At 40.9% G+C, this 16580-nt stretch overlaps 1 protein-coding gene across 5 annotated transcripts in view; it reads right to left on the bottom strand.

Moving 5' to 3' along the window:
* The window catches only part of SCAF8 (SR-related CTD associated factor 8), a 64882-nt gene extending 50303 nt beyond the window's left edge, over positions 1-14579 (bottom strand). For all 5 annotated transcript variants that reach the window (XR_015948996.1, XR_015948995.1, XM_035108674.3 and 2 more), the window contains exons 1-5: positions 14097-14579; positions 5267-5350; positions 4313-4357; positions 2263-2424; positions 61-217 (exon numbers count right to left, since the gene is read on the bottom strand). Coding sequence is in view for 3 of the 5 variants with exons in the window: in XM_035108674.3 (XP_034964565.3) it covers positions 61-217; positions 2263-2424; positions 4313-4357; positions 5267-5350; positions 14097-14126 (478 nt within the window). In the remaining 2 variants the exon portion in view is untranslated. The remainder of the gene's footprint in view (positions 1-60; positions 218-2262; positions 2425-4312; positions 4358-5266; positions 5351-14096) is intronic.
* Positions 14580-16580: the final 2001 nt, after the last annotated feature.

Below are 16580 nucleotides of genomic sequence, written 5' to 3'. Positions count from 1 at the left end.
GGAAGTATTAACGGGGAAACAGATTTTCACAATGGAGAACATTCGTAACATTTTTGTTACCTGGTGTATTGTTACTCATAGTAGCAGTTGTCCCAGGCAAGACAGGGGTCACGACTGGAGGAGGAATTCCCGCTGCCATATCCAATAGAGGCTGGATAATTTCACTTTTGAACACATTATTCTTCTGCCACAAATTTAGCACTCTCACAATTTTACTCTAAAAGGAAGCAAGGGTAACACAACATTTTATATTGGAATTTACATCATACGCACACCCTACTGTTCCAAACTAAGTGTGGAATAGATGGCTGAATTTGGATGATTCTCCAGAATATGGTTTGGAGTGGTTGAATGTGTTGAGGGCTTGTGTGCTCAGTTTCCCTCTTGAATGTCAATTCCCTCTACCATTTCTAGGTTGCTTTATCGCATGCTTGCCAAACCTGCTTCAAATCATGGTGTTATGGTCTACAGCTCTCATCATGCCTGTCCATTAGCAATGCTATCTGGAGCTGATGGCATCTGCAGGGCAGACAACATCTGGGTGCACCATGCTGGTTACCCTTAGACTGGAAGTTGCGACTCATCTACTTCACATGTCAAGGCAAATTACAGTTACAGCAACCTGGAAATAAATGAAGGAACCAGTGGCAGTGGCAGAGAAGTCTATGCCATGCTTCTGATCCTCCAAACTGTTTCAGAAAATTGTTCAAAAGAAACCCACAACATTATCAGATATAAAGGAGGATTTTTTCAAAAAATCAGTTGTCCCTTAACCTGCAGCTCCCTCCTGCATGTTCCCTCCCATGCTGTTCCAAAGGGTCCTCAAACTCTACAGGTGAAACTCTGAAAATTAGAATATTATCGAAAAGTGCATTTATTTCAGTAATGCAGCTTATTATTTTTTTATTATTATTTTTCCAAATGCTTTCTTTTGGAAATTCCACAGTAATAAAACAAATAGTTACAATAATACAAAAATGAACATCACTATTACATTTCATTAATTACATTCCATTTATAATTGACCCGCCTAATGTCAAATAATTACAATTACAACAAATAAATGCTTGACATATCTTGCTTTGCATGTCATGCATCTATCACATATATTGGTTTCACCTTTTAAGTTGCATTACTGAAATAAATGCACTTTTCGACGATATTCTAATTTGCCAAGTTTCACCTGTAAAGCAAATGGGAGATGGAAGGGGTTTTTGTGTGTGGCAAAAATCACCTCTTCCTCATTTTGATCCAGCCTCAACTGGATCAAAGCGTAAGCAGAGGGACACCATTAGATACAACCCCTATCATATACAAAAGATGAAACATGAGACTGATGTGCTTCACATTATGCTTGTAGCTAGGCTGACTTGAATGAAATTGGGGGAAATGAAACAAAAAATCCTAAATTCTGTCTTTTAATATAAATAGTTGTGCCTTTAAGCTCCATGCTAATTTAAAGAGATGAACGCTTTATGCCACTGACATAAGCCTATGCTTGATGAAAGCCCTCAGTCAGTAGAGGGACTCCACCGGATACAACCCTATGTGGATAACACCATTGGATTCTTTTTCCTTGCTAGTATTTTTAGGGTTGTTGAGAAGCTATACTGAGAAGGCTTTTTTTCTGGCAGATGAAGGCAACAGCCACTATGCTGTTATTCCTTCATTAATAGTTTGTCTTTCATAGAATCAGAGAATCTTAAGAGTTGGGAGGGACCCAAGGGTCATCTAGTCCAACCTGCTGCAATGCAGGAATCTCAGCTAAAGTATTTACTACAGATGACCAGCCAAACTTATTTAAAACCTCCAAGGAACGACTTACTTGAAAAATAAGTCATGAGTAACATGCCATTATTATTATTATTAATTATTATTATTATTATTATTATGAGATAATGCAACTGCAGCACTTTGAACAAGCAAAAGCATTATATAAGAATTAATAATATCCATGATATAATAACAATGTAAGGATGTAGAGAACAGTGATAATCCTGTACTAAAAATACATAAAAATCACTATACTTCTTTCCCACGTTCCACAAATAGTAGTACAAAATTTCCAGTCACTATTTTAAAAAGCTTATCAATGATTGCCACACCTTTCTCCCAAATTCTTACTGGCAATGTATGTCTATTTTTCCAGAGACATTGTCAATAAATACATTATCACCCACAGAACTAAAATGAAATTTACATATGCTGAACTTTAATTACTGGACTGTCTGGGGGGAGGAGGAATAGAGATGATCACCATACCTTGTCATCCCCAGGGCAACGGTATAAATTCTGGAAAGTGTTAATTATGTTATTGCTAAACCTAGGAGCGAACACATCCTTTTCTTGCCCAAACTGATGTCGAGACTGTCGAACAATAGAGTCAATGACATATAAGCCAGGCACCTTGTATTCTGGTTTACACTATGAAGGAATATAGAAAGAAAACGGTCATTTTATATGTGAATCTGCAAATAGTAGAAACAATAGTAGCAAATTACAACAACTGACCTAATTGCAATACTGTTTCAACAGTTCAATGTACTTGGGTAACTGCAAAAATAATGACAGACAGGATGTAGTGGGGATTCTTCTTTATCTATAGCTCTCTTTTTTAAAAAGTTGTATTCCCATTGGTTTACATAGGAGGCTGCCTTATAATAAGTGAGACTATTGGTTCATCTAGCCCAGTATTGTTTACAGTCACTGGCAGCAGCTCTTCAAGGTTTCAGGCAGGGTCCTCTCCCAGTCCTACCTGGAGATGCTAGGGATTGAACCTTGCACCTTCTGCATGCAAAACAGATGCTCTACTACAGAGCTCTGGCCCTTCTCCTATGAAGGGTTCAAGCTTTCAAACTATCCGCAGAATGAAGGGACTTTGAGTTACCTCATTCATTCACTCATTCATTTCTATACTGCTCTTCATCTGACGATCACAGGGTAATTTGCAATATAAAACCACAAAAATGAACAACCCAGTAGCAAATTAAACCAATAACTATCCCCACCCCAACAGTTTAAAAGTCCATAGATTGCTTAATTAGCCAAAGGCCTGGAAGAAGAGGAATGTTTATGCCTGGCACCTAAAGATATATAACGAAGGCATCAGGCAAGCCTTCCAAGGGAAAGCATCCCACAAGTAGAGAGCCACAGCAGAAAAGGCCAGTTTTCGGGTTGCCACTCTCCAGACCTCTCACGGAGGATGCACTGAAAAAGGGCCTGAGATGATGATTGCAAGGTCCAGGTCAGTTCATATGGCAAGAAGCGGTCCTAGAGGCATTGCGGTCCTAAGCCATTTAAAGCTTTATAGGTCAAAACCAGAACATCTCATTTTGAAATCTACCTCTGGTATAAATACGGTAAGTAGATCTATACCCACAGAGGTTTCTGTGCATGTAACTGTGGCCTCCAGGTCAGACATATACCACCACCACCAGCAGCAGCCCGCTAGTAGAAAAGCATCTCTATCCCATCCTAACTCTGCCAAGCCAGGAGACCTGGAAGTTGGAAGCACCTCCTAAATCTTTAAAATTAAAGTAGCTTAAGCAACTTATTCTTCCAATAGCAGCCTAAGAATAAAAAGCAGTGGGGTCCTTTTTTATTCCTTACTTGCTGTATAAATTACTATACTTTGAGTGAATCGCACAACATTGCTCACAACACAGAAAACAATGCATCCATGCAACAGCTTCAGCTACTGAGAAAGTTTTACACTATTTTTCTTTAAAATATGGATGTTTTCCTATCAAAATGATGTGAAATGAACAGTACATATGAAAGTTAAAGTAATTCATATTTAGCTCTCAACATGCAACCAACAGCTAACTTGAAAAAGGAAAGGTAGCATGAGAGTAGTTATTGTGAAAATAAAGATTTTTAGACTGTGATTTCTATGCACATACTCTGAAGTAATTATTGACATCGATGGCTCTTATGCATATACAGTGGTGCCTCGCTGGATGAATTTAATTCGTTCCATGGGTCAATTCTTATAACGAAAAATTCGTCTAGCGAATCCCATAGGAATGCATTGAATTTTTTTCCCCTTAGGAACGCATTAATTGAATTTCAATGCAGTCCTATAGGAAACCGCGATTCGCTAGACGAATTTTTCACAAAACGAATTAGTCTAGCGAGGCAACCTCCGCTCGAAAAATCTCTTCGTTAAGCGAAAAATTCGTCTTACAGGGCATTCGTCTAGCGAGGCACCACTGTACCAGTATGTATTTTTATTTGTCTTTAACAATCTATGAATTGATTTGATCAAGATACTAAAATATTACTAATATTATGATTTTGTTTGGCAACTTACCTTTTGTATGAATTTTTCAACACTTTGTACAACATGCTTGTAGAACTAAAAGAAAAGATTTTTTTTCATTGGTTTAAACATATATATATATATATATATATATCACTACGCTTCTTGCTTAGTGATTTCCTTATACATTTTCTGGGTTCAGTCTAATCAAGCACACAAACAATGACCACATGTTGAATACAACCCAATCCTTTCCCCATTGAGAACATGCAAGCAGCTCAAGGTGGGCACTGCAGGGAATGTGGGAATGTTTCTAATCCTCCATTCAGACCTTTCTATGTGCAATATGCAATTTACTTGTGATCCTATTCTTTGCATTGTCCCCTAAGACTACTTTAATGCACATCCACATACTAATGGGGGGTTAAGGTGGAGAACGAGAGGAGGATGAAAATCATGGCTCTAAGGAGGTCTGTGGACTTCTCTACCTGCTGATTTTGCACTTGTACTCATCTGGGTTGAACACCAAGTATCTACTTGTTTTCCCCATAAATAAAGGATACCTGCCAATACCTTTTGCTCAACACTTTAAGCTACCCCGAGTAAATTGATTGCTGGTTGTTAGTAAGGCTGCAATACTTCTGCTGTTTATCATTTCTGCACTGACTTCTTGATGGGCAAGTGTTGATAAGACTGAGTTTCTGCCCTGGACTGGTTTTGACCCATAAATGTACATAATGTATTTTATGTTCCTAAGGTAGGAAAGTGATTTTTGATATGTAAAGAGTACATAAAGAAATAAGTATTGCACCCCACCACTATTTTTCCAAAAAATTCTGTCCCTGCCTCCAAATACCCCTATTTTCTCCCATGGCTTTAAAAGCCCCAGAACTTTTACAGCTCAAGTAATCATAAAAAGATCAGGAAATTATAAACACTACAGTGCACTAACAAAGACCACTACCAGTTAAGAGACATATGTAAGGAGTAAAACCAGTTTCCTACCTTTATAGCCTTGATTGCTGCCTTAGTAATCTGTGTCATTTTAGCCTTTGAAATAGGAGGTTTGTAGTCATTCAGCGAGTAGAGCTGAAAGAAAGAAAAAAGATTGCTGTAAATAGTGCCTGCAAACAATTTCCATGTTAACAGCACAATACCGACAGATGGTTCTCCAAAGGAACCTGGGAAAGGAAGCTAACCTAAGGAGAAACTCAGCGTAGGAAAGTAGACAAGTATTGGCTTTGGACATGGGAAACTTAGGTTCAACACCCTGCAAAGTTATGAAGCTTACTGAGAGTTCTACTTTTGCCATAAGGGTGAATAGATTGGAGTATTGGAGCAAATAAAAAGGCAGGGTCAGAAAAAGCATTAGAGAAACTAAACCTGTCTCCTCCTCCAATGACCCTGGTGTCTGCAGAAGGTACAGATCCCAGCCCACACCAATCAATGCTGCCAAGTGTAGCCTGTTTCCTTTCTTTCATAAATCACTGGAGCTTATCACTTTTGTAGAAGAACATTAAGCAGGCATAACTGAGAATTCCACAAATTGCCCACCTCTATGTGTCTGAGACTGCAGTCCATTTAATTGTCCCAATGAATTTTATGGGAGCCACTGACAACTAAGAATGCCCTTAGATAAATAAATATCTCTTTCTACATTATGGAGAAACCCTGAATTAACTTTTAATATCATATATATTTAATATATACAGACAATATGCAAAAAGCTGTTCCAATTAATTATATTGATAAAATTTATATCCCATCCTTCATCAACAAATGATCATAGCTGCCAAGTCTCCCGTTTTTCACGGGAAACCCCCGGATTTTAATCCGTTTCCCGCTGGTCTGCCTTATTGAAAAAAATCCCGGAAATCCCCCAGATTTCCTACCTGCCAGGGAGGCTCCATTTTGGGTGCTGGCACCGCCCGATTTCCGGTGCCCAGACATGGGTAGCGCGGCACCGGAAGTTGCTTCTACGCATGTCCGGAAATGCGTAGAAGCGACTTCCGGTGCCGCTCCACCCATGCCTGGGCACCGAAAACTGGGTAGAGCGGCACCAGAAGTTGCTTCTACACAACTTCTGGACATGCGTAGAAGCAACTTCCGGTGCCGCTCTGCCCGATTTTCGGTGCCCAGGCATGGGTGGAGTGGCACTGGAAGTCGCTTCTATGCATGTCCGGAAGTTGCATAGAAGCAACTTCCAGTGCCACATTGCTGCTGACCCCGCATTTTTCAGCGGGAGACTTGGCAGGTATGCAAATGATTTCAGTGTGGATCACAACAATAGAATACATTATTTCATAACTTTTGCTGATCCAATGACCGATTTGAGGTGTTGAAAAAAGCAAAATGGACAATAACACATTACATTAAACGTTGATGACCAGACATCCACTCACACACTAAGACTTCCACCTGCAGCCCCCTGCACCCCTCTGGATGTGCTCTGGAGGGTCCCCCAATCATCTGCAGATTTGGGGGCCACAGGGTGGAGTGGAAAGGGGAGTCCCATTGCCCAAGTGGAAGCACATTCTGCAGGCACCTTTGGATGCAATATTCCTAAATCTCATGGAAGCACTAAGATTCCCAGGTAGAACAGATTTTCTTGGGCCAGGAGACTTTTGCAACTATTGTTAAAAGTTGTAAAAACAAAAAAAGCACGGGACTGAGTGAGGGAGAAACTTTCGGAATAACATCGGGACATCAGCTCCGCACAAGGCATGACAGATAGCAGCAACAACCAGTAAAGATAGACATAATATTTTACAAGGACAGGAAGAAACAACATGGGCAGAACAAATGGTATACACACGAAAAACAAGGATACAGTAGGAGATCTTCACTTGTAGACTTATAAATCATTAAATGTGTCAATATGAGTAGAAGTTATAAATATTGCAACTGTTGTATAAGGGATTACTATTATGACTGGAACATAATTGAAAGCAATAAGATTTTGGAATGCAGAAATAAAGTAAATCATCAACCCATCAATTCTAGAATGCAGGGAGCCACCTAAATTATGCAATTTGGTATTTGAATGATTGATACTGGGAATTGCATTGTAATTTGGCATTGATATAATGAGGCTATTATTGGATTATTGTAATTGAAAACTAATAAAATTATTAAAAAAAGAACAGATTTGTGAGAAATCTGGAAACACTTTATTTGTTTGTGTGTTTGTTTCATACACAAACAGTAATTGTTCCCACCAATGAAAATACATGTAATATCCCCGAAATTAAAAAAAGAGAAAAGAAAGAATAATAATATTAATACCTCATGTGAGTTCCCTCCTCCAATACTCATCATCCCTTAAACATTAAATTCTTATTTACATTGCATCTTATACATCTCATCTTTAATGTTCTGAATATATTAGTTTTTCCTATGTCTACTTTACAAACTTTAGTTTAAACATACCAACATGTTTTCCTTAGAACAGTGTTTACTCATATACTCTTCAAAACATTGCCATTCTAGCCTTAGTTTCTAGTTTGTCTGATATCTTATGGCTGCTGTTAATTTCACCATTTCTATAAATTCAGATAGTTTGAAAATCCAGTATTCCTTTGTGGGAATAGAATTTCCTTTTCAATTCTTTACAAGTAAGCACCTGGCTGCTGCTGCTGCATATAAAAAATATTCTTTTCTTATCTTGTGGGATGTCCCTTCCAATTAGACCTAATAGGTATGCCTCTGGCTTTTTAACTATAGAAATTTTAAGCATCTTTTTTAATTCCTCATGGATACATCCCCAGTATTTTTAAACTTTCTCACAGCCCCACCAAACATGCATCTGGAAACACTTTTATTAGTAGTAGAGACAGTAGTAGTAGTTAGTTGTTTGTTATGAAAAAAAATGTTGTTCTCCCATCTATCCATAGATCAATTATCATGCTACTCAGATTGTTCTTCACAACTAGAGTTCCAGGTAGCTATTGTGTGTGATACCTTTAATTTTAAAACTCCACTACAGGCAACTCCCCATTTGTGTGCATCCAAGTCCCATGTGAGCACTGACAAATACACAGTTTTCTGTGCCAAAAGGGGCCAAATACTATCAACTGTGTAGCTAAAATATAGCAGGATAATTGATATAGAACTGGATGAGTGGAATGCCTGAGGAAAAAAAACATTCCAGATCCTTGAATATCCTAGAAGCCTATAACTGTAACTTTTGGAAAATCTATGTCTATAGGTACTTTTGTACTAAACTTTTTATCTGATATTGACATGACCCACTCACTCATTTATTCCTGATAACACAGACTACTGCATTCCCCTGCAGTTATTCTCTCAAACTACTGCATTACTGCATTTATTACCAGGTGTCACACTAAGTTTTGAAAGTGCTATAAGAATTTTTTGGAGCTCTTGTCCTAATTCAAATCACAACTTGTAACAATTGTAGAACACTCTTTTCACAGCATTTCTAAACACATAGTTTAGGATTGTGCTTTGTGACATGTCTCATCATATGTAGTATTATGACCTTCTGAGAAAAGAGGAAAAATGAGAAGGATTTCCTCACTTAAATTCTGCACCTAATCTGTCTAAGATTTCAAGAGGAAAGGCAAAAACAAAAAATGAAGCAACATTGACAAATCATTTGTAAATTTGCCTTTTTTCCACATGGGACAGCAGCTACAATAGTGTTATAGGAGAAAGGAATGTGCAGATGTACCAATAGTGGTTAGTGGGGATATATTTTTTACCTCCTGGAACAGAAGCAGCAATTGCAACAAACTTATTTGTTTACACCTTGAAGCATCCCAAACTTATAATTATCTAGAGAGTAATTCATCTTATTGATTTATTAAATTTATATCCCATCCTTCCTCCCAAAGGAACCCAGGGTGGTAAACCAGCCAGATGGGCAGGGTATAAATGTTGTTGTTGTTGTTGTTGTTGTTGTTGTTGTTGTTGTTGTTGTTGTTATCTTCTTCTTAAAAACAATTCCAATAAAGATGCAGGCTGCGAAAAGCTTGCAACATAAAAGGCCGGTTGAAAGAGGAAGGTCATCAGTAGGAACCAAAAAAAGACAACAGAGACTATGCCTGTCCAAGTCATGATTTCTTTTTAAAAAAATCAATTATCACTTGCAGACAACAGCTTCCAAGGTAACTACATCCCTACTGACTTCCAACTCTCATTCAGCATGAATAGGGCTCACTGGCAGAAGGTGACATTAACTATGCACTGTTCTGCTAACTTTCAGTACTGAACGAATTACTGTGGTATCACACAGAATGGGAGAAAGCTCCAAGCCAGCAATCAATCAAACTGTAGTTTTGTGTGTTTGTGTGTGTCTGTCCTGAAGAACAAAAAGGAGCAAAATATTCTGAGACTACTATGACTGTGTGATAGTTTAACTTCAACTTGTTAACATTCTGATTTGGTACATAACTGTTGTAGATCAGCCTCAGTTGGGCCAAGCATCTGTAAGTTAGCCCACTACTGCCTTTTAATTATTCCATTCTGCATAAAGACCTGTGTAACAGTCAAAAATCTAATCATACTTGACCAACTCATACTTGGCATAATTAGACAGGTCTTATAATAAAAAGCTCATTCCCACCTAATTCTGCCACAAATGTCTCAGACCTAATAACAAAATTCCACACAAGAAATAGCAAAGAATGAATAACCAGTTGCTAAAAAGGAGTTATAGTTATTGTTGTTTCCTTAAAGTAAAGGGTAAAGGGGCCCCTGACCATTAGGTACAGTCGTGTCCGACTCTGGGGTTGCGGCGCTCATCTCGCTGTATAGGCTGCAGACAGCTTCCGGGTCATGTGGCCAGCATGACAAAGCTGCTTCTGGTGAACCAGAGCAGCGCAGGGAAACACCGTTTACCTTCCCGCCGGAGCGGTCCCTATTTATCTACTTGCACTTTGATGTGCTAGGTGGGCAGGAGCTGGGACGGAGCAACGGGAGCTCACCCCGTTGCAGGGATTCGAACCGCCAACCTTCTGATCAGCAAGCCCTAGACTCTGTGGTTTAACCCACAGCACCACCTGGGTCAACTGACCAAAAAAGAAGGTCACTTATCTTACATCTCTGTTTTATTGTCCATTAATGGCTCAAAAGTGTCCGGACTGCCGAAAGGTGGGAGCACCATTGCCAATGGTCAGAATATGCAGAATCCTAGGCTTCAGTAGAATTCAATGAATTCAGTATGACTTATGGATAGGTACGTATTGGATCACACTGTTAAATATTAACAATTGAATACTGAGGAAACAAGTTGTGAAAAGGCATGCTTACTGGAAGGCTAAGCAGCATAACTGTTTATTGCTGCTCCCGTTCCCCTGAAGGTCACAACCTCATCTCCAATCTCTTAAGTATGATAGTGCTTTCTCAGATGTGCATATATCCAACTGAGTTCTGCCTTGCTTTTTCCAATTCACTGTTCAAATTATGCAGAGAGACAAAGCAGAGTCCACAAATAGTAAACCTGCAATGCTGCTCCAGATGGCATTGAAATTAAGTGAACAGAAAAGAATGTAGGGTACATGTGAACTGACTAAGAGTCATGCAATGAGAGTGATAGAAAAAGTGTCCCCAAATCTCCTTACAAATCTTGTAAGTCTGCCACTTGCATGTATTTGTTGACAGATGTCAAACTTATACACATGTGCCACACATACATTTCTTAAATGATGTTGTTTGTATGTGACAGTTTCACAATGTGAAACATGAAGTTTTCCACTGGACTTCATCGACCATTTGAAGTTACATACTATATATGTAGCATAAAGTTACACAAGCAACATGCTACATACAAATTGAAATGAATAAATGCCCTCAAGCTGTTGTGATAATGGACTAAAAATCCAGCAGTTTATATAAATCCACAAATGGCAGGTCATTGATGTCCAGACAGTTTCCTAGAATGCTTAAAGGTACTGTTCCTCTGCTAAAGTTCAATAAGAAATTAATATCAGATTATAATATCAGATAAAATGCTGGAGAATACATCAATGAAGAAAAAGGTTTTCCAGCTTCTAAAAATGTACAATTTAAAATGATGTTTATAGTATTTGCTTCCAAATAATGTTGTTTCCAAATCACTGTGAAATTGCTGAACTCTTAAGACCTACCGTATCTCAAATATTCTTTTCCTGTATTATGTAATTAACAGACTACTCTAACAGTAACTATTGACAGCACACTAAAAGAACCTGGGATATCAGAAACACAGAGTAGGTAACAATTTATCCACAAAATAAAAAAGAATGCAATATCAAACTGAGGGTGGTTGCTCCAGTCTTTCATTCTCCATTTTTCTTTTCTGTCTTTTTGAAAGGTGGAAGGTATTTTGTGTTGTTTTAACAATAATTCCAAGAACTGGAATTCCAGAGGATCCAAAAACAACTGAAGTAATTTGTCTGTCAGGTGCCTTTAAAATGAGAGTCACCTCAGAGGCCTCTGCACAGGTTTCCAGACTGACTCCTCACTTCCTGATGCCAGTGTCACTTCCAGATTGTGAGCAGTATGCAAAAAAAACAAAAAACAAAAAAACCCCTCACACTGCCTTCCTGAATTTATGAATGCTCTTAAAAAGACCACTACTGTAGCAAAAGGTACGCTCTATGCTTTCCCTGCTGGTCACTGAAATATCATTTCTGGCAATCATATTTGAGGACTCCTGAGCTAAAACTACATGCATGCCTGCTCAGAAGTCCACTAAATGCAATAGTTCCAAGGAAAAGTGACTGCAATCCTATACATAGTTACTTGGGAGTAAATCTCATTGAACTCATTGGTGCTTGCTTCTGAGATGATATATACAGGATTGCATTGATACTACATGTGAAGAAATATGAACACTTGAAATCATTTTAACTATTATTTTAAATTATTTCAACTATTATTAACATTATAAGCACCAGAACATATAAAACATTTTACACCGATGTCTTCAAAGAATATATTTCTATGGTATTTAATTTCTGTCCTATGTAAATTTTTATTTATGGTAGTCTAATTCAAATCATACTTTTCTGTAAGTCCCACTGTTTTCGTTGCAAAATCTATACTGCAACTGCAGCTTTTTAGCCCATTCCTATGCTTGTTGACTCAGATGTAAATTCCACTGGGTTCCATAGGGTTTACTCCCAAATTATCGTCACAGGATTGCAGCCTTGCCATACAAGGTACCATGAATGCACTCTTTCAATATATTCTATCATGCAATACTATCATATTCATAGATGTAGGTTTGTTTTGAAAACTAAATATACATACTGGTTTTAAAAGCTGGGGTTTTGTTGGGAAAAGTACACCTTGCAGTATCATGCAGTACTGTCATATTCATAGATGTAGGTTTGTTTTGGAAATGGAATACTGTACACATACTGTGCTGGTTTTAAAAGCTGTACTCTATTGAATAAAGTACATCCTCACACTGTGCATAGTTAAAACTACAGAATTCACTCCCACAGGAGACAGTGATGGCTACCAACTTGGGATGGCTTTAAGAGAGGATTAGACAAATTCATAAAATAGGACTACCGACAGCTACTAGCCACAATGGCCGTGTTCCACCTTCACTGCTGGAGGCAGTATGCCTCTGAATACCAGTGGGTCAGAGTGCTCTTGCACTCAGGTCCTGCTTGTGTGCTTCCCACAGGCATTTGGTTGGCCACGGTGAGAACAAGATGTTGGACTAGATGGGCCATTGGCCTGATCCAGCAGCTCTTCTTATGCTGGTATAGCAGTTCTGAACTTTAGCCCCTGGTTGGTAAGCAACAATGTGTTTGGTTTCTTCTTTCTACTTATTTCCCTTGAAAAGCATGTACTTTTTAACAGTAGTACATCACTTTTCTAAATAAAGCTGCATGCTATTTGTACAACTGGAGTTTTAAGATAATACAGCTTTATTGTGAAAAACTGATTTTATTCAAGGACACGTGACTGTGCAGGTTCTCAGCAACCAGTGTTTCCTTTCTTTCCAGACCAAATATTTTTTAAAATTAAGCGACATAAAACACCAACGTGCATACAAAAAAGACCTTCAGTTTCATTAGCAAGGTGGCTTTTTTTTTACAGGCTAATGACTTCTACTGTAACCATCTGACCACCTGCCCCTTCTATTTGGCATAATAATATACTGCACACGGCGTGTCAAACCCATTCGGTACCCTCCTGAGCAGAGGGGGGATGTTGTGCATGTGATGCTTGTTGCTTTAACAGGCTAACGGAGATGCAGACTTTTATCAGGCCTCTTCCACCATCTGCAGTGTTGCTGTCTCGATATCCCAAAACATAACCTACAAAAGCAAAGGCTGGTACAGCGGGTTTTAGTTCTGACTGCAGCAGAGCTAGACGAGCATCATGGAGGGAAGGGGGAGGGCGGCGGCGGCGGCTTATTAACCTTCCCCCCTCCCCGCCATAATATAGGCAGTCACGATGGAGGGGGCGGCGACACACGGAAGGTGCTCGGGCAGTATTTAAACAAGGACGGGCAGGCAGCATTTCAACGGGGCAGAGAGAGAGAAGGTGAAAGGGAGCAGGGAGGGCAGGAGAACACGGACCAGAAAGGGAAAGCAGCCGGTTTCTTATTTTCACCTCTAATTCCCTCCCTCCCCTCGCCTGTATTTCATCGTTTATAGGAACCACCCCACCTCCAGACTAAGGAAGAGAGCGCCCCCCGCCCTCTCCCTCTTCTTCCTCCTCCCTCCATCGCACCGAAGGCCTCTCCTTTCCTCGTCTCTCTCGGGAGGGGAGAGGCCACACGGCGACTCCCCGCCCGCCCCTGGGCCTGCCCCCGCCGACCAGAAGCGGGGCCCCTGCCGCCGCCCTCCGCCCGCCCCTGGGCACAGACCTCGCTGTTGAAGGCTTTCACGGCCTCCATGTTGTGGCGGAGGGAAGAGGCTGGCGACGAGCTGAGCGGGAGGGGGGACGGCTCTGCTCCCTGCTGTGGCGGCGGCGGCCGGTTTCCTTCAGAGGCCTTCAGGCCTTGTCGCCATGGCGGCGGCGGAGGGGTGGCGGGCGGGCAGTCGGGTAAGGGAAAGGGGCTCCTCCCTTGCTCCGCTGGGCCGCCCCAGGGCAGGCTCCGCTGGCGCTGCAGGGACAAACACGCAATAGCTGCGGCGCGGGCACCAATATGGCGGCCGGGAGGGCTCTTCGCTCGCTTGCAGCAGCAGCAGCAGCAGCGCAGTTCTCTCTCCGAGAGCAGCCGAGATGCCGGCCAGAGCGGCCCCTAGCGGGCGACCGAAACGCCGGGCAGACAGCCGAGAGGAACGGCGGGACACCAGAGAAAGCGAGAGACGTAGAGCGGCGTCCCGAGTTCCGCCACCTCCCCCCCCTTGGCGGACTACAGACAGCTAGGGTTAAGGACGAGCTCCCCTCGCAGGGAAGTAGGAGGTAGTGCAGCTTGGTGGGCGGCGGCGGCAGAAAGAACGCAGCTCTGGGTGCAGAGGCGCGCGCAGAATATCCCTGTTTTGGTAGCAAGAGATGCGAGGGGACAAGAGAGCTGCCACCGCCAGCCGCGTTACTGGATCATGCGCCGTTTTGCTCTCTTTCCCACCCTCCTCTCAGAAGTCCCATCGAGCTGAATTCAAGATGGATTCCGCACCCAAGGGGGGGGGGAGGAGAGCGTTGCAGACTGAGGCTGCAATCCTGAATGCGCTTACTCGGGAGTAAGGGTCACTGGAGGCAATGGTATTCACTTCTGCATAAGCACACATAGGATTGCTCTTTCAGCAATATCCTTACCGGATATGCCGTTACAATGTAGCTGTTCTAAACCTGCTCTTAACAATGTTTATGAAACTGACCATTTTTGCAGTGCAGGTACATGTATTCTCAAGAATTAAGTCCTGCGTTTAACAAGACTTACTCCTGGGTAACTGGCACCGTAAATTGGATTTGCAGCCATAGTTAAATTGTAGGTTTGTCTGAATTATACAATCTTGAATAGTTACAACAGAAAACTGTAGACACTCTTCTACACAGAGTATTCAGTAAGAACAAAAACACAGGAAGCAACAAAAATGCATTTTTTAAAACAACCAAAAGGCAGCCATCCTTTTTGTCAAGCTCATTTGACAAATGATTGGTTGATGTTTTCTCTGAAAGAGTCGGCGATTGTGTTATAGCTGGAGGTCTTCCTTGGGTGCTTTGAATGGAAAAAGCCACCAGAGCTGGGAGGGCGACCACCTCCCTCCTCCCAAGCTACATGTGTTCAAAGGAGCAGCATCTGGGGAGACAGAGTTGGACAGAACTGAACTGCTGCTGGACTCCTAAGGGCACCAAGTACCAGGTGCCTGATGTTGGGTTTGTCAAGGGTGTGTATGCTGCTTGCCTTCAACCCATAGCTGCCAAGTTTTCCCTTTTCTCGCGAGGAAGCCTATTCAGCATAAGGGAAAATCCCTTAAAATAAGGGATAACTTGGCAGCTATGCTTCAACCTGCTGTGAGCATAAGAACAACACTGTTAGCTCAGACCAATGGCCAGCACTAGTGGCTAACATGGGAAACCCACAAGCACAACCTGAGTGCCACAATGGTCTCCCCACATATAATTCCCAGCCACTGGCATTCAGAGGCTTACTGCCTCTGACAGTGGAGGGTACAGCCCAAACCCATCATGGCTTGTAGCCACTGATAGCCTTATCGTTCATGAATTTGTCTAAGCCCTTTTTAAAAGCTACCCAAGTTGGTACGTAGCTATCACTGCTTCTTGTCAGAGTGAAATTCATAGCTCAGCTGTGTGCTTTGTGAAGGAATAGTTTCCTTTTTGTTTGTCCTGAATCTCTTCCAACATTCAGCTTCCTTGGATGTCCATGAGTTTTAGTATTATGAGAAAGGGACAATGTGGGCAACTACCCCCAACTTTCCCAATCCACATTCTCCACACCAGGCACAATTTTATGCAACTCTGTTTGTGCTAATGTGTGTGCAGATTAAATGATAAAGAGGATAGCAACTTTCAAGTGCAGCTGGGAAAATATGCTGGATATCCAATTTCTAATATTAATGAGCAATCAAGAGTCAGACATGACTAAACAACAACAGAAGATACAGTACCCCTGGTACTTAATACCTTATTGATTAATGCTTTTAATAATGACCTCAGAATAACAAAGCTATGACATTTTAATAGCTTAGCTATTAGTCATGAATAAAATGTAATAGCATTACATAAGTTGAAGTTTTTTGTTTTTTGTTTAGTCCTTTATTAACTGATTTTGGATTTCTGGACTGTAATTATTTTTCTTTGAGTTTTGTAATGGCCAACACAGCTAAATAACACAAACTGAAATGTTTACATGATTTTTGGCACATTTGGTGGAATTGTAATTAAA

The sequence above is a fragment of the Zootoca vivipara genome, chromosome 3 (genome assembly GCF_965207765.1).
Source record: "Zootoca vivipara chromosome 3, rZooViv2.hap1.1, whole genome shotgun sequence".
In the NCBI taxonomy this organism is placed as follows: domain Eukaryota; kingdom Metazoa; phylum Chordata; class Lepidosauria; order Squamata; family Lacertidae; genus Zootoca; species Zootoca vivipara.
The sequence above is the reverse complement of the archived record's forward strand: the minus strand, read 5'-3'. Positions and strand labels throughout refer to the sequence as shown.